General features: G+C 38.8%; 3 protein-coding genes across 5 annotated transcripts; 1 reads left to right on the top strand and 2 right to left on the bottom strand.

Annotated features, from left to right (window-relative positions):
• The first annotated feature begins 80 nt into the window (after positions 1-80).
• parp9 (poly(ADP-ribose) polymerase family member 9) lies at positions 81-5,663 on the top strand. The gene is made up of 8 exons (XM_031756646.2): positions 81-219; positions 1,645-2,559; positions 2,781-2,996; positions 3,144-3,359; positions 3,550-3,643; positions 3,806-4,290; positions 4,428-4,584; positions 4,678-5,663. The coding sequence occupies exons 2-8, from the start codon at positions 1,660-1,662 to the stop codon at positions 4,980-4,982; spliced, it is 2,373 nt and encodes a 790-aa protein (XP_031612506.1). The 5' UTR covers positions 81-219; positions 1,645-1,659; the 3' UTR covers positions 4,983-5,663.
• Positions 5,568-13,903, bottom strand: LOC116333423 (fas apoptotic inhibitory molecule 1-like). 2 transcript variants are annotated; one of them, XM_031756656.2, is made up of 5 exons: positions 13,761-13,903; positions 11,588-11,721; positions 11,225-11,453; positions 9,520-9,569; positions 5,568-8,312 (listed from the first exon to the last, which is right to left on the bottom strand). In XM_031756656.2, exons 2-5 carry the CDS (start codon positions 11,699-11,701, stop codon positions 8,163-8,165), a joined length of 543 nt encoding a protein of 180 aa, XP_031612516.1. In that variant the 5' UTR covers positions 11,702-11,721; positions 13,761-13,903; the 3' UTR covers positions 5,568-8,162. The 2 variants fall into 2 exon arrangements, with proteins under 2 accessions (XP_031612516.1, XP_031612517.1); XM_031756657.2 differs by having other exon boundaries at positions 11,588-11,718; positions 13,761-13,891.
• Positions 13,904-18,246: 4,343 nt separating this feature from the next.
• cxcr2 (chemokine (C-X-C motif) receptor 2) lies at positions 18,247-21,364 on the bottom strand. 2 transcript variants are annotated; one of them, XM_031756647.2, is made up of 2 exons: positions 21,178-21,364; positions 18,247-20,882 (listed from the first exon to the last, which is right to left on the bottom strand). In XM_031756647.2, exons 1-2 carry the CDS (start codon positions 21,250-21,252, stop codon positions 19,824-19,826), a joined length of 1,134 nt encoding a protein of 377 aa, XP_031612507.1. In that variant the 5' UTR covers positions 21,253-21,364; the 3' UTR covers positions 18,247-19,823. The 2 variants fall into 2 exon arrangements, with proteins under 2 accessions (XP_031612507.1, XP_031612508.1); XM_031756648.2 differs by having other exon boundaries at positions 18,247-20,690.
• Between the last annotated feature and the right edge of the window lie 4,972 nt (positions 21,365-26,336).

Genomic DNA, 26,336 nt, shown 5'->3' with positions numbered 1-26,336 from the left:
TTGTTTCCTATGAAACGAAACGCAGTTTTTATTGGCGTGTTGTGGCGTTTGGCCTTGAAGGATTGGCTCAGAACAGGGTGCAGCTACAGAGAAAGGGCTGAAAAGCACCTTTTTACACTTGGCTGAAGCCCACGGAGGCAGTTTGGAGACGTCCGCGCCCTCTTTTCATTCTTTCGCTTTCTCTTCACCTCGGTACTTTCCAGCTGAAAGTGTGCGACGGTGAGTATGTGGCTTCTGCGCAATAAACGTTCTTTATTTGTTTAAACTAAAATGATGATTTATTTAAATTAACGGGTTTTCTGTGTATCATTAATCGATTAGGGTTCGCTAGTCATTTGCATCCAGCAACTTGTTTTGTTGACTCGTGAACGTTTTCGGGGTTTTCGCTGAATAAAAGTCGACATTGACAGACACGTGAAACGTCACACAAACTTTCAGTGTCAGAAGGTTTCCTTATTTATACTGTCGTACATAATAAATTTAGATTTTGAGTAACGTTAGACTAGAAAGCAATGATGTTTTTCTTTTCCGAACGCTAGAGACTTGCATGAAACTGAACTGCCTGGGGAAAAACGCGAAACAATAAAAGATTTATTTTCTTCTTTTCATGTAAGGGTACCATTTTAAGAAACTAATCAAAATATTTTTTTTATTTAAAAAAAAAGCTTCAAGCGCTATTTAAGCACAATAAACTGTTTATATTGACGTATGCAGGTATGCAACCTTTTGTTTCTGGTAAAAAAAATTTCCTAAGTCAGAGTGTCATTTGTTCGTCTTTGTCTCCCTCTACTGTAGTGAAGGTATAACAGCAATTTATGGAAACCTACGCCCCTTCATTTCAAGTTATTGCTTGTCGCAAAGGAGAATATGTTTGATTTGATGACACTGTAGAAAGTATTAAATAAATATGGGTATTATCATTACTACTAACCCCAAAGTGTGCAGCCTAGAGTGAATGGGTTTTTGGTGGTTGTGTTTCCAGTGAAAATGAAAGTTGCACACAGGCTCCACACATACTGTACAGAGAAATTGTATGTACTTTTGTAATATAGTAAAAGTAATGTAATAAAATTACAATAGTATGCTGAATAATGTGTTTTTATTTAAACAGTAATCAATTTCTTGCCTACTTTCCTATACTTTAATTTATTAATAAAATTTATGGTGTTCTGGTTTGATTAATAACTCCTCTGCAATTACTATTTGATTTGAAGACATTCTCAATAGCATCCCTTTTGACTCAACATGAGCCTAACTGATCAGTCAAATTAATGGCCAACTAATGACTCTGTTGACCATTAAGTAATTAGTTATAATCCTTCTTGTATTAGATTAAAAATAACTGTGCTTTTCCTTCAAAAACAAGGACATTTCTAAATTACCCTGTCCTGAGTGGTAATATATATGTGCATACACTAAAAATATAGTCTAAACCTGTGATAGACCAATATTGTGCAATAATACTAATGCACTAACTAAATCCACAACAGTACAAACTTCTTAGATAGATTTCAGCTTCAATTATTTGTTTGCTAAAGGTGTGTCATTTATGCTCACTCCGTGCATATGGTCCTGATTCATTCCAAAACGCTGAGGTATGATTCTTGTCATTATATGATTCACTGACACAATCTTTTTCTGTAGATCTCTTCAGGAACCATGGCCCATAAATCAGATATTGCTCTTCATGAATCTTCACTCAATATTGTAAAACAAAGTAGATCTGCTCTGAGTCATATCCTTGATAGCAAATTTGGATGTGTGGCCACCTTCGAAGGTGTGGATTTTGAAAGTGATATGAGCTTTGGACAGCAGAAGCGGCAGACTGTTGTCCCAGAGAAGAGGTTTTCTGTCAAGCTGCGTGCAGGTGTTGAGGTGTCCGTGTTGAAGGCTGATCTCACCACATTAAAAGTGGATGCTGTAGTGAATGCGGCCAACTCCAATCTTCATCATGGTGGTGGACTTGCATATGCTCTGTGTGAAGCTGGTGGTCCTCAAATCCAAATGGAGAGTGACGATTACACACACAAACATGGTCCCATACCAACAGGAGAAGCAATTGTCACTAATGCTGGGTTGCTGCCTTGCAAGAAGATAATTCATACTGTGGGTCCATGTCTGCCAATTAAGCCCACTTATTCTGAATTTTCACAAGCCAAACGACAGTTGGAGCAGGCTATCAAGAGCATTCTTGACAGAGTTGACAAAGATCAACTGGACACTGTTGCCATTCCAGCTATAAGCTCTGGGTTGTTCAACTACCCCCTGTCAGAATGTGCTGAAACTATAGTATCAACTGTGAGAGACTACTATGAATTCTCCTCTTCCCGCTGGCATCTTCCTCGAGAGATACTCTTTGTGAACCACGATGAGCCAACGGTCACAGAAATGATGAACGCCTGCCATAAGATTTTAGCCCCTCACCAGCACTACCAGCTAGTACCGCAAGGACAGGCACCAGGAACCCACACCAGAGGTGCTACCAAAACATCAGACATTTCCATCCAGATTAGGAATGTCCTTTTGGCACTGAGGAGTGATAACATTGAAGAACAGAAGGTACAAATCTGTATGGTTTCTTCATAATAATCATTATTGATTGCTATTTACTTTTTAGTTGAATGACAAGTTTATGTTACCTTCATGCCAATCATTTCTTGTATATTGAGCTTGAGTTAGCTATTTTTAGGATTTATGAAGATATAAAGTACCTAAAATCCGCTGTACATTTTTGTTCTAACATAATTTTTTATTTCTAAGCATCTTTTGTACCCTTTCAGACGGATGTCATTGTAAACACAACATCACTGGAACGAGACCTGAGAGTCGGTCAGGTCTCTAAAGCTTTGTTGAAGAAAGCTGGTCAGAAAATGCAAGATGAAATAAAAAATGCTCCTCGGACTAAACATATCATCATCACAAAAGCCTACAACTTGGGGTGTAGAGAGGTGTATCATACCTTTTGCATTAATAATGGACAAGGAGCAGCTCATAAGGTACATTATAAGTTGAAATGTTATGGATCATTTTGATGGAAATAGAAAGTCTAATGTATTATAGTAATCATGATGCACTCCAAAGTGTTAAGGAGTCTCATTGGACTCACAAATCTAATTGCATCTTTCTCTCCATTTATTTTACAGTTTCTTTTCAATTCAGTATTGGAATGCTTACAGACAGCAGCTGCAAGTCAACACAAGTCTGTCGCCTTTCCTGCTATTGGCACAGGAAACCTTGGGTTCACTAAAAAAGAAGCTGCATGCATTATGTCCGAGGCAGTGGTTGAGTTTGCCAGAACTTTTTTGGGGAAGATGGACATTTATTTTGTTATATTTCCTTCTGACTATGGCACATTTCAGGTTGTATTTCAAAAATGTTTTCAAGAATTTAGATTCAAATTACCATGTCAGTTACCATATCTGATCTTTAATATTTTAAACAAAGATTTTTTTAGGCACAAGTTGCAAAAAAACCAAAGAGAAATGTTATTAATGTTTTGCAAATTGTCGCATGCTAAGAAATATATTGTTAATGCCCTTTTCTTTCCAGGCCTTCAAGGAAAAAATTAAATCTCTCCAGCATAACACACCCCACAGCAGCATTACACAAGATGAAGTGAAGCACTTCAGCTCCCATAGGCAAGGTCAGAAATGCTATGTATCAGCAAGGCTAATGAATGCGTCCTAAATGAATAGCTTTCTTAGTCAAGATACAAGTATTAAAAAAAGTAGGATATAACAAAGCTTGAGTTTCCATAGAGTCCAGTGGTATGAGTAATGATGTTTCTTTTTGCCTTTTCCACCAGCATATGATAACAAAGAAGACTTCAGATTCAACAAAGCTCCAATTCCACAGATCAGTTTGAGAAGCTATTCTAAAGAATCACTATGTGAGGCTGAAAAATGGCTCACTCACTTTCTCTTCAGGCCCCCTCGCCCCATGGTTATCTACAACAACTTCATCCAGCACCTCGGTGAAAGAGAATACCTGCAGCTCTCTCGTTTAACCAGAAAGGGTGTTAAGTTTGAGGAGTTTTTGTCCAAGGGTCACGCCTGCCTAACAGTAGATGGGGATTCGGCTGAGGATGTTGTGGGTGCTGCGTTGCAGGCGGAGGCCATGCTCTGCACTGTCCAGGAGGAGTTTGTCAGAGAGGAGGAGGATGAAATGTGCAAGTTGTTAGCTGAAGTGCCTCGTGAAAGAGAAAGAAAGACAAAAACAGTGGACAACTCAAGCTGGGAGTTCAAAGACAGAATATCTGATTTTAGAAATCTTGGTCTGTGGATATTAAAGGTAAATTATGTTTCATAAAATGTTCCTCAACTTTTCATGGGTTACTATTAAGCTTAGGGATTTGGTTGTTTATTACTTTCTTACTCTATATAAATAAGCTTTGTGCCTTATTTCAAAATGAATTTTTTTATTTTTAGGTGGACAAAGTGGAGAACTCAAAATTGAAGAAGCTGTTTGACCTCAAGAAAAACCAGCTGGGGTGCTCCTCTGAGAAAATGTTTCAGTGCATACCTGCACAGTTCTGTGAGATGGTTAGCCACATTGGTTTCCATGCAGAGTGTGCACCACCAGAAGGTATGCTAACATTATATATATATATCAAAGCTACAGATAATATCATAAAAACACACCTAGTAACAAAACATATTTATTCCTGTCTGGATCTAGACCCAAAATATGGAGAAGGCATCTACTTTGCTGGGACAGTGAAGGAGGCCATGGACGTTTGGAAGGAGGAAAGGGATAAGTATTTGTACTTTGTGGAGGCTGACGTGCTGAGAGGGGACTCCACAGAGGGTCAGCGAGGTCTCATTCTGCCACCTGCTAAAGGGACAGATCCACAAGTTAGGTATGACAGTGTGAAAGGAGAGTCTGACATCTCTGACATCTCTGTCATATTTAGCAGTTATCAAGCCCTGCCCAGGTACATCATCACCTGTGAGAAAAGACAAGCTCAAGGATATTCAAAATGAGCATATTTACTATTAGAAAAAAAGAAATGTTTGTATCAGTTATAGACTCGATATAATGGATATTAGTAGCAAAATATGAAGGAATGACTGGGCTTATTTTTCTCATAATGTATTGCTGCATAATGGCAGCAGCAAGTTATCAAAATGTATTTTATCATAGCAGTACTGCAAGGAGTAGAACCAATCATATGTTTATCAATCAAGATTACGCTTAATGTGCGTTTTATATCAACAACATTGTAGTTTTTAGATTGAAAGGGTTCATTTGTTTAGTGACATCTCATGACTCCATAAATTTAGACATGATTATAACAGCAAATACCACAATAAATATGAAAAGACTTTAATCTAGCTTTGTTTGTCCATAAAATAATGGTGGTGGTGAACTCCATGATGAATGGGAGAATGAGTCATAATGGACATGAGCAGTTACAGTTTTCCTGATGTTGATGTCAGAATGAAATTAAAAATAAAAATTGTTGTTTGTTTGAGGAATCTGGACTTATTTTATGTTTTGTTTTTATATTTTTGTTGTAACAACATTTAGTGAAATATGGAAAAAAAAACTATTAAACACAGCAAAGCTTTAAGTGTGTCCAGATTTCTTTTTTTTACTTAAAGCTCAATAACAAAACCTGATCAACTACACAAATGTAATAAAATAAAATACAATTTAAACAACTTACAAAATGAAATACATGTATAAACATTATTCCTGTATACACAACACGTGAAAAACAGAGTGAGAAGGTAATCATAACTATACAATGTCACAGTCTACTGAGCATGAAAGATATTCACCTTTGACCCTTGAAACAGTTTGACAGGAAAAACAAATCGTTTGTCCATTTCACGAAGCTTTCAGCTGCATTTCAGTTCAGTTTCACAGACAGCAGCAGATGAAATTTGCTCAGTTGGCCAGATTTACTGAATGGGGCAAAACAGCATGTGAGCTTAAAGGTGTGGTTAGCTTTACCAATGATTTACAAAACGTATGCTGTTTCCAAACACACACACAGTCAGCTCGTTTTAATATCAAGCACAAAAATAACAGTTGGAAACATTTTCATGTTTTATTCTGCATTAAATATCATCACGATTAGCAATAAATTGTGTTGCAAACATTAGTAAATCAATTTGTGAGCTTTAAGAATTCTCTGCATGTTTTGCACCTAGAAAAAGGAACTCATAGAAATATATGCAGCAGGGTCAAAAATCTCAGTTCAAAATCTCCTACATGCCATCTTGTCACTGCACTCTCTTTCTAAATATCAACAGTACTTTCTTTAATGCCTAAACCCAGTTTGGATTGGCTCAGTGTTTGAGCAATTTCTAATAGTGAGGATGCACTCACACACATCATGGCTGTTGCCTCGTCACCACTCCACTGATCGCCTGCATTCACTCTTAACAGTCTGGGCTCAGAGTGTGCATCAGTTTGTGTCTACAGTGACGTTCATGGTTTTATGCATCTAGTTTCATTTTAAAGTCGTGACACTTCATCCTCTCATATGCCTTATAGATTTGTGAAGTGCTGAACACAGTGATTTTCTCATAGGCAGCTGTCATTGAACAACTGCCGGAGTTACATGTAAGTATTTGGGCACGATTAGTGGTCAAATAACACGCACATGTTGAGTCCCACTGAACCTGGACTGGGGCAGTTCATGTAACCCTGCCGGGGTGGAGCATGCAGCAGTCTGGTCAAACAAACTGGAAAATGGGGAACAAACATACTCGGGCATGACACAGCTTTCTTAGTGTGAGTACAGCCTTAGTGAACCTCTCTTACCAAACATTTATTTCACATACATTGGAGAAATCTTCAATCTTTAATAACCATGAGTTTATAAAAATGTTTAGCTCAAATTCTGCATTATCCATAGACTGCATGTATAAGATGGACATAGCTTCCACACTGGTAAAATGAAGCCAATGCCTTAACCTGCATTCTTTCTAATAGCCAGCAGAGGGCGACTTCTGTCCTTGTAGTTAGTAGCAGGAAAAGAAAACTCAACAGATCCCAGTGGAAAAGGAGCCCTCTGTCATTTGAGCTGTGACCTCAGTAAACACTTAATTAATTTATCAGTGGTATCAATCACTACATTTACATCATATCTAATACAACATGTTTTGTTTTTTTAAGTTGTGCTTACTGTTAGTGTTCAGAAAGACGATAATGGGGGCAATAACAGAACGACCCCGCTTCTGTGACATCTGGTTTTAAAAAAAACTTAAGAGGGTCACAGTGGACAGCTGAAGGGTCCAAAAATGTGGCTTTGACAAATGTGGGCGACATCACAGTGGCTTTGTCCATCTTTTATATACACTTTATGATAATACCGCATGAATTGACAGCACAACACAGTCACAGATCTTTCTAAAGACAACAGAAAGTCTTTAAAGTATGTTTGGACATCAGCGAGTGATCCATTGCAGCTGTGTAAGTGATTTATACCTACGTGAAAACTGAGGACAATGCACCCTGTAAATATTCTGACACATCAACAGCAGGCCGTTGGAAGCTAATCACTTGATATCGATAGAATTAACCAATGAAAACACAAAGCATGTAACAGGCCAACACCAGAACAGGAATAAGTCCAGTGCTACATTCAAGGAATAAAGCTGTACCCTGTTGTTGAACCTCCAACTCCCAAACATTTGAAAATACAAGAAAGCTAGCACAAAGGTAAGAGAGAATGAGGTGAGGGTTTACTGGGACAGCTCACTGGTAACATTTGGCTGTGTGATACAGTACTTCTTCAAAAGCAGCTGCTCGTGTTAAAACTCTGGCTGAGAGAGAATAATGTGGCACATCTGGACTCCCATGTTGATGATATTACTGAGATTATTAGTGTTCATATGATTATAAAGACCAGTGTATACATCAAATATCCAGTGTGAACATTTGGAGACAGTAAATGCTTGTTTCTGGCATTAGTAGCTGCCCTCGGTCTTCTAAAACTGCTCAAACTTAGCTTCTGTCTTCAGCTATGCTATTTACAGGACAGCTTTCAGCAGTATATATATGGCTAACATACCCCGCACACTACAGCCAGCAATGCACTGTTTCTCTCAGTTGGTCCCTGACTTTATCAGCTTTAAATCACCTCGCGCCCTCACTCAGTGTCACAGATACAAAAGCGGATCTCTGCTTTCATCCAGGCGCAGTCACGCTCACTCTGTGCATTCAGCGACCTCCGTGCCGTCCACGAGCAGCGTGTGAATGATCCCGTCTCGTCTCTTCCCGCTGCTCACAGCTTTCACGCAGCAGTTGTGGTCTCCGAGTGTGAAGTGCGTCTCTGTGCCGTCGTCCACGAACTCACCCTGCAGGTGCAAATCGCAAAAGCGTGAACTAAGAAAGGAAGCATCCTGTTCCAAACAAAAATAATGATCCAACATGATATCCCAAAAGAAAAAAATGCACCGCACCACACAAGCAACCAATCAATTTCTATTCAAAGGCAATGAGCAGATAAAACAACAACCAGGAACACACAAACAATCATCAGTAAACAACTTGTGGTTTTACAACTGTAGTTAACTATCAACACCCCAGATAAAATTACATATCCGAACACAAAGACAATATCCAAACCAAGTTTTAATACACAAAACAAGTACACACACCCTAATCCTCAATGTGAATGCCTCCCATCAACATAAGCACTCTTTACTTAATCTATGATTTAGTAAAGAGTGCTCTTGCAGGGTCCCCGGGTCACAGACCCCTAGTGGTCTGTTACTAAGGCTACGTTCACACTGCAGGCGAAAGCGCATCAAATCCGATTTTTTTGACCCTATGCGACCCATATCCGATCACGGTATGACAGTGTGAACGGCACAAATCCGATATTTTCAAATCCGATCTGGGTCACTTTCGTATGTGGTACTGAATCCGATACATATCTGATGTTTTAGAAAGCGACTGCTGTTTGAACGGTCATGTCGCATTAAATCCGTCTTTTACGTCACTGACACAAGACAGACGCCAATTATCAGCGCCGGAGAAGCGCCCGATAGGACATCGCGAACGATTTCTTGCCATCCGGTGAAACTGTTGGGAAGACAACGTTGGAGAAATGTGAACATTTTATTTTTACTGTATTTTCTGCAGATTCTGACAGAAATCTGCAACTATCCTTTGAAGCACCGCTCCTCTAAAACAGCAATAAGGATAATTATTAGGTTATTTGCATTATTATGTAAATAACAAAATAACTTAAAGCAAAAATGTGGAAACATAAAGTCCGAAGTCTTTATATTAAGGACCATCAGTCAAACAATACTGTTTGCTCTGGGTCTAAACAGAGCGCGTTGTGTGTGACATCTTCTTTTGCGCATGCGGGCCGCTTTGAGCGTTCACACTAGAGCGTTTGATGTCGCATTTTATGTGTAGTGTGAACAAGCAGACAAAAAAATCGGATTTGATCAAAAAATCGGAATTGAGCATTAAGACCTGCAGTGTGAACGTAGCCTAAGGGAACTGCTGCTCTAATAACAACCTGTATTATGTCACTTGTGTTTTACTTACTGCAGTCTCAATCTTCTGTCCGTTACACCACACATCCATGGTGTCTTTCTCTGAAAGTAAAAAGACATAGATTAGTTTAATCAATATTTACCAGATAAGCAATTAAAAAAAATGTAAGTAAACTGGCCAACACACAGCTGCTGAGCCAGTGAGAGCAGGTTAGCAACCAGCTTTAACTTTAGGTGTAATGTTGCTGGGTGCTGGAATGAGAAAGTTTATCTGATTGTCTTGTGGTTTTCAGTCCTAGCCTGACTCATATCTATTCTGCGTATTTAATCACTTGTAGGTGGTTTCTGCAAACTAAGAGCCAGATTTATGGTCTGCACCAGCACAGAATTCTCTGCTTGACATTATAAAACCACAGCTGGCATTTGTTAAAGAGCTAAAGCATTAACTTTGTGACTGAAAGGCGATGCAACGTCTGATCTGAGCAACGCCCTTGTTTGCCTTCATCTTTGTATGCATTCATCTGCTCTCTGCAGTGAAACACTAAACAGAGCTAATACAGTTACTTTCACTGAAGGCAAGGAAGAGAAAAGACTTCAGACCTGTAGGACTACATGAGTCTATGCACAGACTGAGTTATAAAGACAAGAAAAATGGAAAATGCCTCCAATGGCAGAACACTGGCTGCTACATACTGTAGCAAATGAGTAATTACACACAATTACAGTCTATTAGGGTTCATTTCACAGAGATATTATCTTTGTGCTAATCTAATATACTGTTCATGCTGTATATTATTCCAAAGAGTTGCCGTGCTCTGTTTGGCTACTATAAATCAAGTCTTTGTTTGTTTCTGTTTCTCAACAAGAACCAAATTCAGGCTGCTCAGTTATGGCAAAAATCACAACCACAGTTATCTTGATCAACATCAGGGTAATGGATATTTAACATGATAACCTGACTTTTAATAAAAGTTGTATTTATTGTTTCTTGCCAGAATCCTTTGAACACAGTGTTTCTGGATTATTTTGCATTTTCCTGTCTGCCTCAGTCTACATGTCAAAGCATTATTGGGCAAGATACTTAACCCCAAGTTTCTCTTCGATGTGCTCATCAGAGTGTGACTGTTAGATGCATAGCACTTAGTCGTAGAAGTGCTTCTATGAATGTGTGTGAATGGTTGAACAAGACATGCTGCATAAAGCATAGTACAAAATGTACTACATACAGTGAAAGACAAACCACAGAGATTGTTTTTAATATGAAGTTTAGTTAAATATTTCTATTCTTTCCTAGCTGGGGTATCTCTGTTACAAATGCAGACAATGCATAGTGGTTATTTGCGACTTTCAAGGCAGTTTGCCACTTGATCCACTGTAAGCAGTACAATTATATGAAGGATTAACTCGCCCAGATCACAGACACGGCTGTATATGGTGCAAGCTTAGAGTAGTTAAGGAGCTTAGGCTCAGCTACTGCATAATATTAGAGGGTGGCTGTGAAGAGGCATAAATCACACTGTACTAAATATCAGGTCTATATCTATCCTTTATATATTTGTATTTTATAACCTATTTAAGCTATAAAATAAGTTGCATCTTTTCTCCTATGAGGTAATGTTTGGGGTTGTTGGGGTTTTTTGCATAATTTTTGCACATAGAGCTTTTCTGTATGAATAAAGAATCATAATAATAAGCTGTCACAGTAACAGAAGTTAAAGGACAAGAGCTGAATGATACAAACAGTGAGAGGAGCTCACCCAGGACCACTCTGCAGTCAATGCCGTCTAAGTTGAGCAACCAGGTGCTGGTGACCTTTGACCTGTTCTCCATGTACTTCTTCAGGCTCTTCCCGTTGATCTCCAGGGTGTATTCATAGGCAAAGCCACTGACTGCATCTATATTGATGGTGGCTTTGGTGTCTGAACTCCCCACGCTGAAAGTTTCCTTCCCCACCAGTTTGAACATCCAGTCCCGTCTCAGGACCTCCTGGAGCATAAATCAGACAATCACAGGAGCTGATGAAGCTGACCTCAGAAACACCGACTCAAATAAATAAATAAATAAGATTAGTCCAGTAAAACACGTCCAGTGTTTCCCCGGCTAACAGTATGACTGCACACCTTTCCATCCACGTAGATGACCCTCTTTCCGGTGGTGGTCCCGTGTTCAAACTCGATTCTGTGGACTCCATCACTCAGCGCCACCTCCCACACTCCAGCGAGATCATTAGACATCGTGAGTCCTTCAGAACCTGCTGGAGAACCAAACTACAGCGTGAACCGAAACCGAGGGCAGCTAACACCCTGTGCTAACCTTAGCCACTATTAGAGAAATGAATGCTAACAATGCTCGTATCTCTGCGGCTCGTAGCCCGCCGGCATTAATCCCCCCGGCTACCTCATTACAGCAACTACAGCTACGACGTTAAAGTATTAACACCGAGTTATAACTGTGGCAGAAAGACGGCTAAAGAGCGCAGCTACAATGTTACTCTTTGTGGCGTCTAAACTTCCGGTTTCGGGGGTGTTCTTTCAAAGTAAATGTGGAAAAACGGGTGTCAAACCTCAAAGGGAATCAGAATCGGAATACTTTATTAAATCTTGAGGAAATTGTGTGGTTATAGTTGCTCGAAGAAGGAAGAACAATAACTGTCTAAACTAAATTAAATAATTTAATATATTATAAAGTTATAAAATAGCATAGCTCCCAGTATCCCAGTATATAACACAAATTAAATATATATGCTTGAAATTGTACTGTAAACTGTGTTGTTCACACTGCACAGGTTGTGCAGATATTAAGGATGTGCAACTATTGCAGTGTACTGAGGATTAGATCGAGGAGCCCACTTCTAGGCCTTTTCAGAGTTTGATAATTACAGATAAGCTATTAATAAGTAATTAATTACTCTCTTCTTATAATAATTATTATTGTGTATTCCTGGAAAATAACACTATAACTCTATCTAGACAAGTTATATAACTTATTATATTAAGGTTATTTCTCGTAAGAGACTTTTTCTACCTCAGGCTCATCATCAACTATTCTCTAAAAGGAGTGCTTATTAAATAGGAAACATAATTCATCAAATAATGTATACTTTTGTGCTGTATGGACAGTTATTTAAAGGGGAGTGATATAAGAGATATCTTTCACTTACAGTTTCAGCTTCTTTTTTTTTCTTTTAATGGTGGTTTTGGTTAATGTTTTTCACTGTTTAACACAGTGAAAAATCTTTCCTTGAAATGTTTCTTTAATATAAGTTATTATGCTATGACTTTAATAGCCTTGCCCATCTGATGTCACATGCACAAGAAGTAGCAAGAATATTATAATAAATATTTAAACTATTAAAGTGGTTGCTAAGAGAAACAAGTTAAAATAAAACTGGGGAAAACTGAGTTAAACTGTCTTCACATTGAAACACTTACTATCGCTTAAAAAAATTTTTCGTAAGTATTTAAAAACCCTTAACTGCGATTGTTAACCACTTTAACCAGCACACATAAAAAAATCAGCATTCACGCACTTGTATTTTTTAATTTACAGCTTGATGCAATTTCTGTTTTTACAGTAATAAGAGGAAATATTGGCATGTAAATTTTATAATGTCAAGTTTACACGTCAGACATTAAAAGTAGTCTAAAGAAACCTTTCCTCTTAACCCAAGGAGAAAAAAAAAACTTCTTTAGCATATGAAAGTCGAAAAATTGTCTTAAGCGGCTTTCAGTTCAATTCAATTCAATTCAATTTTATTTATATAGCGCCAAATCACAACAAAAGTCGCCTCAAGGCGCTTTATATTGTACAATAGATCGCACAATAATAAATGCACAACAGGACAACGTAGTTGTCATGTCATGTCTTTATCCTGTCTTCCTTCTCTCACCCCAACCGGTCGCAGCAGATGAGCCTGAGCCTGGTTCTGCCGGAGGTTTCTTCCTGTTAAAAGGGAGTTTTTCCTTCCCACTGTCGCCAAAGTGCTTGCTCATAGGGGGTCATATGATTGTTGGGTTTTTCTCTGTATCTATTATTATAGGATATACTGTACAATATAAAGCGCCTTGGGGCGACTGTTGTTGTGATTTGGCGCTATATAAATAAAATTGAATTGAATTGAACGTAGTTTTATTTTGAAAATAAAGCGGAAGTCTTACTCCAACCGTAACGCACTCTGCTGCAGGTTTGGTCACAATTTGTGGGTCTGACCGCTAACGTTATCTTCTGCGCTGTGAAAGCATGACCTCAAACGCTATCTCGGGAATAAGATCCACCATTACAGCTCCATGTTACCTGCCCGGTCCTGAGATGCTCCCTGCAGCTCCGCGGCGCTTAAAAATGACCCAGCAACCACTTTAACGCAGTTTTTCCACAGCTACTGCGGACAACCAACAGATGAGCTGCGGCTATGCTGTTACTATGGTAACATGGAGTCGGCCTACGCGCAGGCTTCTCCCCGCCCACTCCGGAAATAGCGCAGGTACCAGATGTGTTTAGATTGTAGGATCGGAGCAAAAGTTAACGATATATTACATATGGTTCAAGACTTTATTTCCACCTGGAAATACAGTCTGTCATGTAAAAATAGAGTTTGTACAATTATAGCAAACATAAAATTCAAGAGTACGAACTACTGTAATTTCTTTAAGTATCTTCAGCAGTACTTCTCCAGGGTTCTTCTGTAGGACATTCAGAGCTCTTTCTTTGTTTCTGCCTTTTGTTCTGTTCTCTGTAAGGATGATCCTTTTCTGCTTCAGGCCCAGGCTCTGGTTAAGCCCATCCATGTGTTTTTTTTTCTATCCAGGTAAGTTTTTACTTAATTGGCAGTGTGTTTTCCTTATTTCTTACGATCATCGGTTTCAGTTACTGCACATAACTGACACACACTGCACACCATGCTGAGGTATGACAAAGACTCAGCTAATAGCTCTTTAGGACTTTATTGGTGCAAAAATGCTGTTTTATGTCTGTTGAACTGTGATATGATTTTTGTGATAACCTGTTAGTAACAATGTACCTAAAAGTTATTTAAAATCTCCAATCTCCAACAAAGAACTTTGAAAGACCAACATCAACTACTGACCGCTGTAAAAAAAAATGAAAAGAAAAATTGGCTTCTTGGGAATAAAATATAAAGAAACAACTGGTGGCTCAAGATTTTTGCACAATACTTAGTATAAAAGATGAAAAGAAGGTTGTATTTTATAGTCGGACAAAAGTTCTTTTTTTATGCAAATGATTAATCACCAGATAAAATTATTCTTTTTATTTATTTATTTTTATTTATTTATTAAAAACACTGCATTGCAACAAATCTCACAGTGAACACATACCTCCATCTTCCTTTTAGCTTCTTTTTCTTTTACATCTCATTATTTTGTTTGTTTTGTATTCCTGACATTATTTGCATTTTTTCAGCTTTTCTTTTTAGTTAAAATATAGATATATAATTATATATATATAGCACATCAGAAATATATAAGATAAAGCACATCAACGTGTCTTGGAAACAGGGCCACCCGTGAAGGACACCAAACATATCAATACATTAGAAATAGCCCAGTAGTTAATAGTTAATAGTTAATATTTTAGCACAACACTCTGGGGATCTGGTACTCCTCCCCTCAGACATTTTAACACTTAAACAGGTAATTTCTTGCATGCTGATGAGCTTTTCTGTGTTGGTTTGTGCAGCAAATGTTTTTTATTTATAGTATTAACATCAAGGGCGTAGATTTGGTTTTGGCATTGGTGGGGACAGATGATTCAACCACCGAACCGTGCCCTGTTTCTTTTTTTTTCTTCCTTTTTGTCTTTGCTTCTTGATAACAAAAGGAGAAAAAACTTGCCTATGCATGTAGAATATGCTATTCTACATGCAATTCATAGTTTTATATGTGAATTATATAATGTTAAATTACTGACATGGCAACACGTTATTCACGGTTACTGGGGGAAGGTGGAGTGGTGTATATACATATATACATATACATATATATATATGAACTTGAATTTTACAATGTTTGTTTATCAGATAAAATAAGTTGCATGTCGCCGTTATTATTGTCCGGCCAGAAACAGGCCGGGGGTGTCCAAATTCAGAGGCTGCGTCCACCTGAGGACCAGGTGTTGTGCCAAAAAGTGATTGTCTGCCAATAACTGATTTCCGGTGCTATAAATAACTTGTTGGTCTATAATACGTGAAACATATGTCAAATATATTCCTCATGAATTATATCAAGTCATCTTGAGCAACAAACAACATTCCTGTAACAAGGTAGAAGCCGCAATCAGTTTTTGGCAGTGACCTTTATGTATCCTTTATTTATGAAGTTTAAAAAAATTATTGTGTACTTTAAAAATGTCTCTCTTTAGAGTAATCTGGCCAAGAGGACAGCTGAAATTGCAACAAATGCAAAAATAGTTCTGTAAACATATTTTAAGTGGACAAAAGGGAGCTGATTGATTATAATGTAAGTAAAATAACACAGATATTTGAGGTTTACACAGCTACATTCTCGCCTGAAAATATGTAAAAAGTTTATTTTGCGACCCAGAAAGAGTAATAAGAGTAATATTAAAACTAAGTAGCTGCGGTAGTAGTAGCCATTGATGGAAACTGGAATTGGCTGGGCCAAGCTGGGATATGGTTTTTCAATTTTGTTGTCGGGGTGGAAAATCGGGGGAAACTGGGGAGAATGGTCGCTCCGGGAGATTTTCGGGAGGGGCACTGAAATTCGGGATTCTCCCGGAAAAATCTGGAGGGTTGGCATGTATCGCCTAGCATAGCCTGTAACGTTATTATGACGGACACATTTTATGAGTGAACTTGGCTTTAAGTGACTTACAGGTTTCTTTGAAAAATACTTTCTTATATCCAGGTTCTTCCTTTTTGCTGCCATCCTCCTCTCCTCCTTGCAGGTCCTCGCAGCGCAGGCTTGCCACTGCTAAATCTAAACAGAGCTCCCTGAAAGGCACAGCCAATCACATTTGCCATATTTGTCACATGAGGTAGGACTCCAGTAGAGAACGTAATTTAACTCTCTGTGCACCGCTGGGTGAATGAGACGTTGACAGATCGGTTTTTTTTCTTTATATCGGGTTTGTCTTCCTTTACTCGAAGAGATCAAATTATTGGTGGGGACAATTCAATAATTGCTGGATATTGGTGGGGACATGTCCCTTCCGTCCATGCCAAATCTACGCCCTTGATTAACATAGTGGAATAAAATGCAATGATGTTTTGGAGTATTTTGTTTTGCTTTCAAACAAGTTGTGTGGGAGTCAGAGTGTGGGGTTCATTTTATGATGTGTCAGTGCGTTTTCTGTGAATAGCGTACACCTGTGTTTTGAAGTGTCTGTTTTCATGGTGCTTTTGACTATGTCGCAGAGGCTGACTGAAAACAAAAATGTCACGCAATATCGATTTAAAATTATTACGCAGATAAGCTAAAAAATTTCTAAATATGGAAACGATGCCTCACCACCGGCATGAAAAATGTCCTAATATGGGACATCCTCCTTCTCCTTTTTCATTGTGCTTCTCTGTGACTAAGGTCACAACTGTGCAGCCTGTGTGTGTGTGGGTGTGTGTTCTTGTGGTATTTCCCTTTACCACAAAATATATTCAGTTCCAGCTCCAGAAATATGCTTTTGTGCAGTCTTGCCTCAAAACACCCTGTGGTGATGCACAAAGTCCAACAAAAACTCAAGATATGATTGAAGTTAATTTAATATTTTTACTAAAATGTAGTATTGTGCAATTTTTACCCCCTACAGACACACACAAACACACACGTCATCTTCAGAGGCCCAAACAACTGTATTTTTTTTTAATCCTTGGATTAAAATCCTTTGCTAACAATGAGTGCCTGAAGTCTAGAATATGCATGTCACCAAATGCTGTGTTTATTGTCTTGAGTTAAAATATGCAACTTCCCATTCTGCCTTTTACTGCAGCCACTTTCAGTTCCTGCTTATCTGTGTTAACCTCTAGTGTCATGATGATCCAAACATTTGTTATTAGGAAATGTTTTTTCTGTGTAAGTCCAGGGGCAAATGCTGTTTGCCGTCTGTTCTGTTAACTAAAGGAAGCGTTGATTACATCTAAGAGCTCTGAAAGCGAGGAAGCACCTGTAAGAGCTGATTGAACTCTTGAACCTAAACTTTGTTCATTTTTTTCTGTTTTTTTTTCTTTTACCTTCATGTGCAAGTCTTCTGTCAAAATATTGCCAGTAATTTAATTCCAGCAGAATATTTGATGCACTGCTGCCCTCACGTGTATTTTAATTACTTTTAGTTGATTATTAGGCTGTTCAGGGGTTAAAGTTGACACTGCTGTATTCTGTTGATTATCTCAAAAAACAGCTCCATCTCCTAGAAGAAAAGCCTTACAGCTGGTGGGCCCGCTCCACATGTTTTTGGAAAAGGTGCTTTGAAACCATCACATGTGTGTTTACATGTGATTGATTCTGTTACAAAACTCCAATAGAGTAGAGACTGTAGTGGGGGCGTTATATCTGAGATCTGCAATAAAGTTTCATTGTGAAATCTGCCTCTTCAAGGAAGCTCTCTATCTTTAGGAATTTCAAAAAGATTTTCTGCCACAGTGCTGTACTTTCCTTTGTAATATTCTCAAATGTCAAACGTTGATTTAGTCACTTTATTAGGTTTAGCAAAAGGTGATTGTTCGGGTAAAAATACCTCTTAGAGAGCTTGTTCATTCATCAAGACGCAGAACCGGAAACAGGGAAATGGCCAGACTACCACAACGTGTGAGACGACGTTTATTCGAGTTCAGCCGCAGACAGAATTTGACAAATATGCTTGAATAGAAACAAATCTGGATATACCACATTTTCCTAAACACATATTTAGTAGTAATACAAGAATAAGCTTGCATAATGGAGACATTTAAATTTGAAGCACAGTGCGGTGCACATATATCATGCAGTTTTAAATTTGAAGCAACACTTTGCAGACTCATTTACATATCAATGCACACCTTCAGGTAAAAAACAGAGTCAAAAAAATACATGTTGGTTTGATCATGCAAGAAACAGCTTCTTGGACAAAATATGGTATCTTAGCACTGATTACAACACAAACTATCAGTTTCTACAGAGTTTCTGTTACCTAAATGAAACCTTTTCATCAAAGAAACAAACACAGCTTGTTTTTGAAACAGAAGGCAGATTTCACCACTGCTTCTTCCTGTGTGAAAGATGATATCAGACTGAGACTTTTTTTCTCCACTACTGCGTAGAATAAGGTAAAAATATTTACTGGACAGCCTTAGAATAATGTGCATAATATCACATCAGCACTGGATTTTTAAATGTTTTTATCCTTAATGAACAAACACACTAAAGCTTCATTAGAACATGTACAGCAACAATATTTTTGTGAATGCTCAAAGCACAAAACCTGTCAAACTAACATTTCTATACCACTTTTACAGTTTCATTAAGCACTTAAAGTGATTTACAGAACAAGTTAACATGCATATCTGTGGGAGTAAGCCAGCGTGTCCAGAGGAAACCCTGGCAGACAAGGCAAGCTCCACACAGGAAGGCCCGACTTTCTTTCTCAGAACTCTCTTGCTATATGACAGTGCTAATCATGTTATCTGATTCTCTTTTTAACTTGAAGACCTGCGTTCTTTTTCTCTGAATGTTTCACTGCTTAGATTCAGTAATCAATATTCATGCTGAAATAACACTTCAAAAGTTACACCATACATTACACCACGAGAGATCCAGGTGAGGCACTGAACTGAATATTTTATTTCAAATCTAGTGGCAACATTGCTACTAATGAACCAAGTTCATTTTGGGTATTGTTTGGAAATTCTAGTAAGAAAATGGAATGAGTTAAACTAAGAAATACTGACCAGTAATTTAGAAAACAAAATCCTCCTGTTAACCAAAGGAAACAGCTGAAGTGGCTGTTTGAAATGCTAACATCCAGAAACACCTGCATATTACTAGTTTTACCACCAGATTTTGTTCTACACAGATGTTTTCTCCTGTTTTCTATTTTATCTTAAGTCAAGCGATGCTGCTTTCTGCAACCTTTTCAATCTCAGCAAAAGAAAAAGACAATCCTCTCCCCCGATATCTGTTCCTAGAAATTCACACGACGTGCAAAAGCAGTTATGGAGTAAAAAATGTGACACGTCTACTTATTACTTTCCCTGAATTTGCTATTTAGGGGTGATGGTGTATATGTGGTTTGCATCAATGTACTTTTTGGATCTTTAGTACATTGCACTTTGAGTGCATTTGACCAGTTGAAGATGCATTTTTTAAAAACACCACCACCTGAGCCTGTAAATAATCATCCATCAGGGCTTTTTTACATTGTGACTGAGGTGTTCCTGGATCTTAAGCTGCCTACACTGCTAGCAGAGCCCTTCCTGTAAGCCATCTGGAGCCTCTTACTGATGAGGCCGTGTCTGTAAAGAGCTGAGAGCAACTGGTTACGGAACTTCTGCCCAACAAAGGCGTACAGCACCGGATTCACTGCACAGTGCATGAAGGCCAGAATTTGGGTGACACTCAGCATGGCAGTCACTGTGTATTGAGTTTCACATGTAATCTGTCCCAGAGATCCTCCCTGTATGAGTGTGTCAGTCAGTTCAGTGACATTATAAGGCAGCCAGCACAGAATGAATGCCAGCACAACGGCCAAGATGACGCGCATAGCCTTGTGCTTTTGTTGGTTGCGTGTGTGAAACAGAGTCACCACAGTCCAGCCATAGCAGACAGCCATGACCACCAGAGGCAGGAAGAAACCCACTGTATGCCGCAGAACACGTAGAGTCACTCGCCAGCGATCGGTGCTTTCACCAGTAATGTTTTCCTGGCAAATGGACACTCCCAATTCAGTATGCATGCTCTCCCTCTTAATCACCACAGGTAAGGACAACATTACAGCCACCAGCCACACAATACTGCAAATAACTTTGACCAACAGGTGATGGGAGGACAGGACACGCGTAGCTCTGACAATGGCAAAGTATCTGTCCACACTGATGCATGCCAGCAGGAATACGCCACTGTATGCAGATGCCTCCTGAAAGCCTGAGAGGAGTTTGCACAGGAAGTTTCCAAAGATCCAGCCAACATTACATTTCACAGCCCAGAACGGCAGGGTAAGACAGAAGAGCAGGTCTGCAATCGCCAGGTGCATCAGGTAGATGTCAGTGCTGGTTTTGGTATTCTTCATATTGAAAACGACAAAGACAACAACACTGTTACCTACGATGGCGAAAACAAACACGATAATGAAGACGACGGTCATCCCCACGCTGTTAAATCCAGGCACTGTTACATTGCAGGGAGTAGAGTCTGAATTATTTTCGTATTCATAGTCAGTTAAATTAAAAGTCATATCAAAGCCAACAGTGAAGACCTGCAGGGAGGAAAAACATAACAATGTGTAAATACTAGGATACAGGTAGAAATAGTATAGTGCAAAGTAGATGGTGTAATATTACCCCCAACTATTTTAGTCGGGTAGTACTAAGATGAAGACAAGTAAACAGTAAAGCAGCAATTTGCAGTCATCATTGTGTCATAATATTTAGAAAGAAATTTTGCAAAAACCCAAAAATCATTTCTTAGTCTAACACACACATCCATAGTCCCCCTTTTTTTTGCTCACATTCACAACAACTGCACCGATGTCAAAGATTTATACTGATTACCTCTGTTCCTTTCACAGTTTGATTGGTGAGAACAAAACACTTCAAAACAAAAAGTATGAAAAGTTGTCGCTCCATCGTTCCTTTGTGATGTGCACAAGTTGAACACCTTGTCAGGAGTGTTGTTTTTGTTCAGAGATGTGGTTAAAGTCCTTGTGAAATGGTTGTGCAGAGCTGTGTTGCTGGTGCTTTATTAGCAAATTGTTCAGCTCAAGGGAAGTGGGCAAACCCACACACACTATCTGCCTGTGGCGATCTACATGAATAAGACAACAGGTTGTCTTCTAAACCATTTTTGACAGATCTCTCAGGTGAATGTCAGACACGAAACATTATACCAGTGAGGCACTTTATGTAAAAGTCACTTTGTCTAATTTGATCCTTTGGCAGAAAATGTAGATAATTCAAACTTTAAACTGTGGGGTTTTTTTCTTTCTTTTTTTTTCTTTTTTTGAATTTGCACGTGCAAAATACATTGTCTACATTACTACAGTCACCAGAGCCCCATCAGATAAGGAGCTCAGTTTCCATTTTAGTGCTACCTTTCACTCCATGTTGCATTTAACCGTGAAAGTTCAAAATTGTTCATTTGGGGGTTTTTCCCACAAAATGGAAACTTATCATTGCCTCTGTTTTATTGTGTAACGTGTTTTTATCAGAGAAAATGCCCTTTTTTGGAATTCGTTGTTAGAAGTTTCAAACAAGGGCAAAAAAGCTCTTAGTATTTCCTCTTTAATGCTTGGTTACTGTGTGCTTGTCTGCGTCCTTGGGAATTGTCTTATTTTGTTATGCACTTCTTTCACCTTTACTTCACTAGAAATTACATTTTCTTCTTTCTTCTTTTTCCACACATTGGTACATGAGTATACACGTAATACTGTGAATATGTAAAAAATATGTAAATGTAAAACTTCTGCAATATTGCTTTATATTGATTTGCCAATTTACTAAGAATTCAGGGGGATGTCTAATGACACACAAGTTTTGCATTTGCGTGGTTGAATTTATTGAATTTTTATGTAATATGCAATCCACCCCCAGAAATAAAACCTCTAACCCAAGACTTCCTGTCTTAGCTTTCGGTATCCAATATGGGCAACAAAAAACAAGTTGAGCGCCTAATGAGAGTCTGTGAAGTCTTCCAATGTTTGGTTGAGCTTGGTTTTACATCCAGAAGCTCCTCTATTAATTCTGGAGCTTTGTTTATCATCATGATCATGATCATCTAAAACTTAACATTTGGAGTGTGTTTGGAGTATGTGAACCAGTGCGCTTTTTAAATTTTTTGACATTTTCACCAGTAGGGGGCAGCACTTATTTGTATTCAGAGAATAGATCATGCACTTTCAAACTCTTAGGATAGATACTTTATTTATCCCCAAGTTGAAATTCAAACTTCTGGCTGCTCCATCCAGGCACAAACATCTCTCCAGTCATAACTATAAATAAACTAATAAAATAATGTTTAAAAGGACTTGAGTCTGACATTGTCCATTATAGATTTCAGTTTGTTCAATGGCTTTTTTCACTATCTTGCCCACTTGCTTAGTGTTTTTGTCCATTAAGCTGGACCCCCAACACACAGCAGCATTAAAACAGAGCACTGGCCAGCACAGTATGATCAAATGCATATTCAGTATCTCATCACACACCAAAGAACCTCAGCACCTGCAAGAAGACTGTCAGGGCTTTGTGTGTGGGCAGGTGGAGAAGTGGATCCAAATGCAGGACTCTGAGATGGAAATGTAATTGAAGACCACAGCTTTATTGCTGAAGAAAACCAAACAGGAACAGAACAAAGAATACTGGAGACAGAGAACACAGGGCTATATGCACAGGGTGGTAATCAGGGAATGGGCAACAGGAGGGAGACACAGCTGGGAGAAATTGGGGCTAACGAGACAGGAGGAGCAAAGCTGGACACACTGACATAAGACACAATCCTTCAAAATAAAACAGGAAACAATACACACTGACCAAAGACACGGACTGGACAGAGAGAGACAGACACTGAACTCAACCTGCAATAAACATGAGAACACAAAACCCTAAGAACTAATCCCTAAACAAGGATAACAGAAACATAGATTAATAATCATCATCATCATCATCATCAACACAAGCACTACAAGAGAATAAGAAAACAATCCATAATGCAAAAACACACCAAAACATAACAACTCAAAATACTGGGTCAACCTGACCCAGAACCGTGACAAAGATGAGGTGGCACTGCCCCTTCTTGAAAGAGAATCAGTGCTCAGGGACCAGTCCAACTTGTCATTCAATAGGACCCCCAGATATTTATAAGAGTACACCACCTCAGTGTCCTGTCCATGTATGGAGATTGATGATTGGAATGGACTAGATCTTCTAAAAGCCATCACTATCTCCTTGGTTTTAGCTGTATTGAGGTGGGGCAGCTCCTACTGCACCAGTCCCTGCAGGTTTCTTCAAAGTTCCCTGTTTTCCTGCCCCTGTCGACTCCTGACATGCAGCTTCATGCAGTTGCATTTTGAGTTGTAGTATTTAAAATCTGCAGTATAGGAATAGCAACAGGGCTTGGGAACAGGGATAGTACTTTTTCTTATGTATATAGTCTATGCCTATTCATGCATCGTATAGTTACATTCTCAAAATTGTAGAATGAATAAAACATTAATACCTGCACCTTCACACTCAAGATATCTGAGAAGGAGAGCTCTTCACCAAAGAACACCAAGGAAGAGACAACTCTCCTGGCATTTTAATAAAATGTGATTCTGTTCCTTTTTTGACCTTTGAATGGAACATCAAGCTGATCCACAGATACATGACTAATGATAGACCTCTAGCCAGGAGTATCACAGTTAAACAATGCTTTTGTGGTTCTTACACAAAGTGACCACATGAAAGGAAAGTCGAATGAGAGTTTGAATAATAGCACTGTTATCTAGGAGGCCCATCCCACCACAGATGTTCCTCGAGTGTTCTGACATCACCACCATAGAGCTCATTCACTTGTGAATCCCCGTGACCCTTGACCACCCTTCTACCTACTCAGCACATACTAAATGTAAACGCTTCCCATAGTAACCCTGCTGTGTCAATTTAAAGACTGCTGTCTTTCTCCACCTGTAGGACCACATGCTGGTCTAATCAGCAGATTCTCGCCTGAAACACTGACCACAAAACCCAAGAGATGCGCAGCAAAGATAGTTAAACAATCGTGCATTTACATTAGTTAAAACTGTAAAACCTTTCAGTGCGTCCAATGAGGGAGATATTTCCCTGCCGTGCTCTACAGAACTTCATCTGCAAGAGCTTGACATGACAACGTAGAAAACAAGGCCGCTCTTAGTTACATCAAACACTTCCAGGCATATAAACACTGAGTCTGAATACAGAGAGGAGGTACAACACCTGGTGGACTGGTGTCAGAATAACAACCTGTCTCTAAATGTACAGAAGACTAAAGAGATGGTTGTTAACTTCAGGAAGAACTTAATGGCCCACACCCCACTGCACATCAACAGGTCTGCTGTTGAGATGGTCCACAGTGTGAAGTTCCTGGGTGTGCAGATATCAGATGACCTCTCCTGAAACATGAACACCACCACCATCACGAAGAAAGCCCAACAACATCTTCACTTTCTTAGGAAACTGAAGAAGGCCAGTCGTCCTCCTCCCATCCTCATATCACTTAACCAGGGAACCACTGAGAGTGTCCTCTCCTGCCACATCAATATCTGGTACAGGAACTGCACTTTTGCTAAAAAGAAGTCTTTGCAGCAGATAGTGAGGACAGGAGAGAGGATCATTGGAGGCCCTCTCCCATCCATCTCCCAACTTTACGACAAACACATCATCCGACGTGCGAACAGCATAGTGAAGGACACTTTGCACACCTCACATGTACTGTTCTCACTCTGCGATTTCGCAGCATCAAAACTGTAATGGCCAGACACTGCAAGAGCTTCTTCCCCCAAGCAGTAAGAGCCCTCAACTAACTACCACCAAAGGACTGATATACACAAACACTTTTACAAACACCTTACAATACTCACCAAAAGACTCAAAAACAACAAAACCTTCCACAAACCCACTACAGACTGGATCTGGGAACAATATGCTTATTTGCACACTCAGTCACATAGTTACTGAACACACATCTAAATTATACTATTTATTTATACTACTTTGCACATTTTGCATCTTGCACATGTCTTGTCTACAATATCATGACCATAAGTTGAACCTAGTATTCAATACTTACTGCACAATCCACTTTGTATTGTCTCTGTCCTGTCTTTGTTTATTGTACAGTTAGTGTTGTATAGTTATTATTATAGGATTGTATAGTTAGTAATAGCATCTTTTTTTTCTCCTAATTTTACCCAGATTTAGCAAGTTATTATTTATTTGTAATTTCTAGTTTTATATCTCTTGGAGGTATATTATTTTATATTCTTATAAATGCACCATGGGGGGCTTGGGGTGAAACAGCATTTCAGTACACTGTATACTGTGTATATTATTGTATTGTGAATAAAGTTCTTGAATCTTGAATCTTGAAAAAAAAAGTTATATATGTCAGTTCAGAAACAGTGACTATGCTCACGATGATCACCAGTAAGTTTTCTTTAAGAGAAATCACCATCTCTGAGAAACTGATACAAAGCTCACACAAAACATATTTTTTGGTATATGAGGATAAAAGTAATGAAGGCTCTTAAAATGTCTGTGTAGGTTCTCAGTCATCCAGAGCATGGTAGTGTAAGGAGCTTGGAAAAAGACAAGTGACTGGACTTCTTTAAGTTTTGTAAAGACACTACACCTCTCATCAAGAGGCTTCTTTAGTTCTAAAACCAGAAGTTGGAGAATCCCAGGTATTTAAACCCTGATGGGTGTTGACCTACTCTTAATCATGTGCCTCGTCACATAAGCCAATGCTTGGGGGAAGGTTTGGGTCATTATCACCAGAGATTTTGGGGGAAATCACTGTGAGATCTTGCCTCATCCTTTCAGGTCACCTGGTGTAAGGTGTGAGTGGCAGACAAATATACAATGTTAGTGGATTAGTATTCCACTAATCCACTAACACTAATACTCCACCTTCACTACACCAGTTGCTACTACAATTAAAATCCTGCATGACTCTAATCTACAAAACAAGAACTCAC

The sequence above is a fragment of the Oreochromis aureus genome, linkage group 16 (genome assembly GCF_013358895.1).
Source record: "Oreochromis aureus strain Israel breed Guangdong linkage group 16, ZZ_aureus, whole genome shotgun sequence".
NCBI lineage: Eukaryota > Metazoa > Chordata > Actinopteri > Cichliformes > Cichlidae > Oreochromis > Oreochromis aureus.
Note: the sequence above shows the minus strand (reverse complement) of the source record. Positions and strands in the feature narration are given on the sequence as shown.

Excerpts from the sequence above, each read along its gene's own strand:
- parp9 (XM_031756646.2), top strand. The coding sequence starts at position 1,660 with ATGGCCCATAAATCAGATATTGCTCTTCATGAATCTTCACTCAATATT. Across the intron at positions 3,360-3,549 it reads CTGACTATGGCACATTTCAG|GCCTTCAAGGAAAAAATTAA; the intron begins GTTGTATTTCAA and ends TTTTCTTTCCAG. Across the intron at positions 4,291-4,427 it reads TTGGTCTGTGGATATTAAAG|GTGGACAAAGTGGAGAACTC; the intron begins GTAAATTATGTT and ends TTTTATTTTTAG.
- LOC116333423 (XM_031756656.2), bottom strand. The coding sequence starts at position 11,701 with ATGTCTAATGATCTCGCTGGAGTGTGGGAGGTGGCGCTGAGTGATGGA. Across the intron at positions 11,454-11,587 it reads TCATCTACGTGGATGGAAAG|GAGGTCCTGAGACGGGACTG; the intron begins GTGTGCAGTCAT and ends TTTATGCTCCAG. Across the intron at positions 8,313-9,519 it reads GACAGAAGATTGAGACTGCA|GGTGAGTTCGTGGACGACGG; the intron begins GTAAGTAAAACA and ends TTGCACCTGCAG.
- cxcr2 (XM_031756647.2), bottom strand. The coding sequence starts at position 21,252 with ATGGAGCGACAACTTTTCATACTTTTTGTTTTGAAGTGTTTTGTTCTC. Across the intron at positions 20,883-21,177 it reads AAACTGTGAAAGGAACAGAG|GTCTTCACTGTTGGCTTTGA; the intron begins GTAATCAGTATA and ends TCCTCCCTGCAG.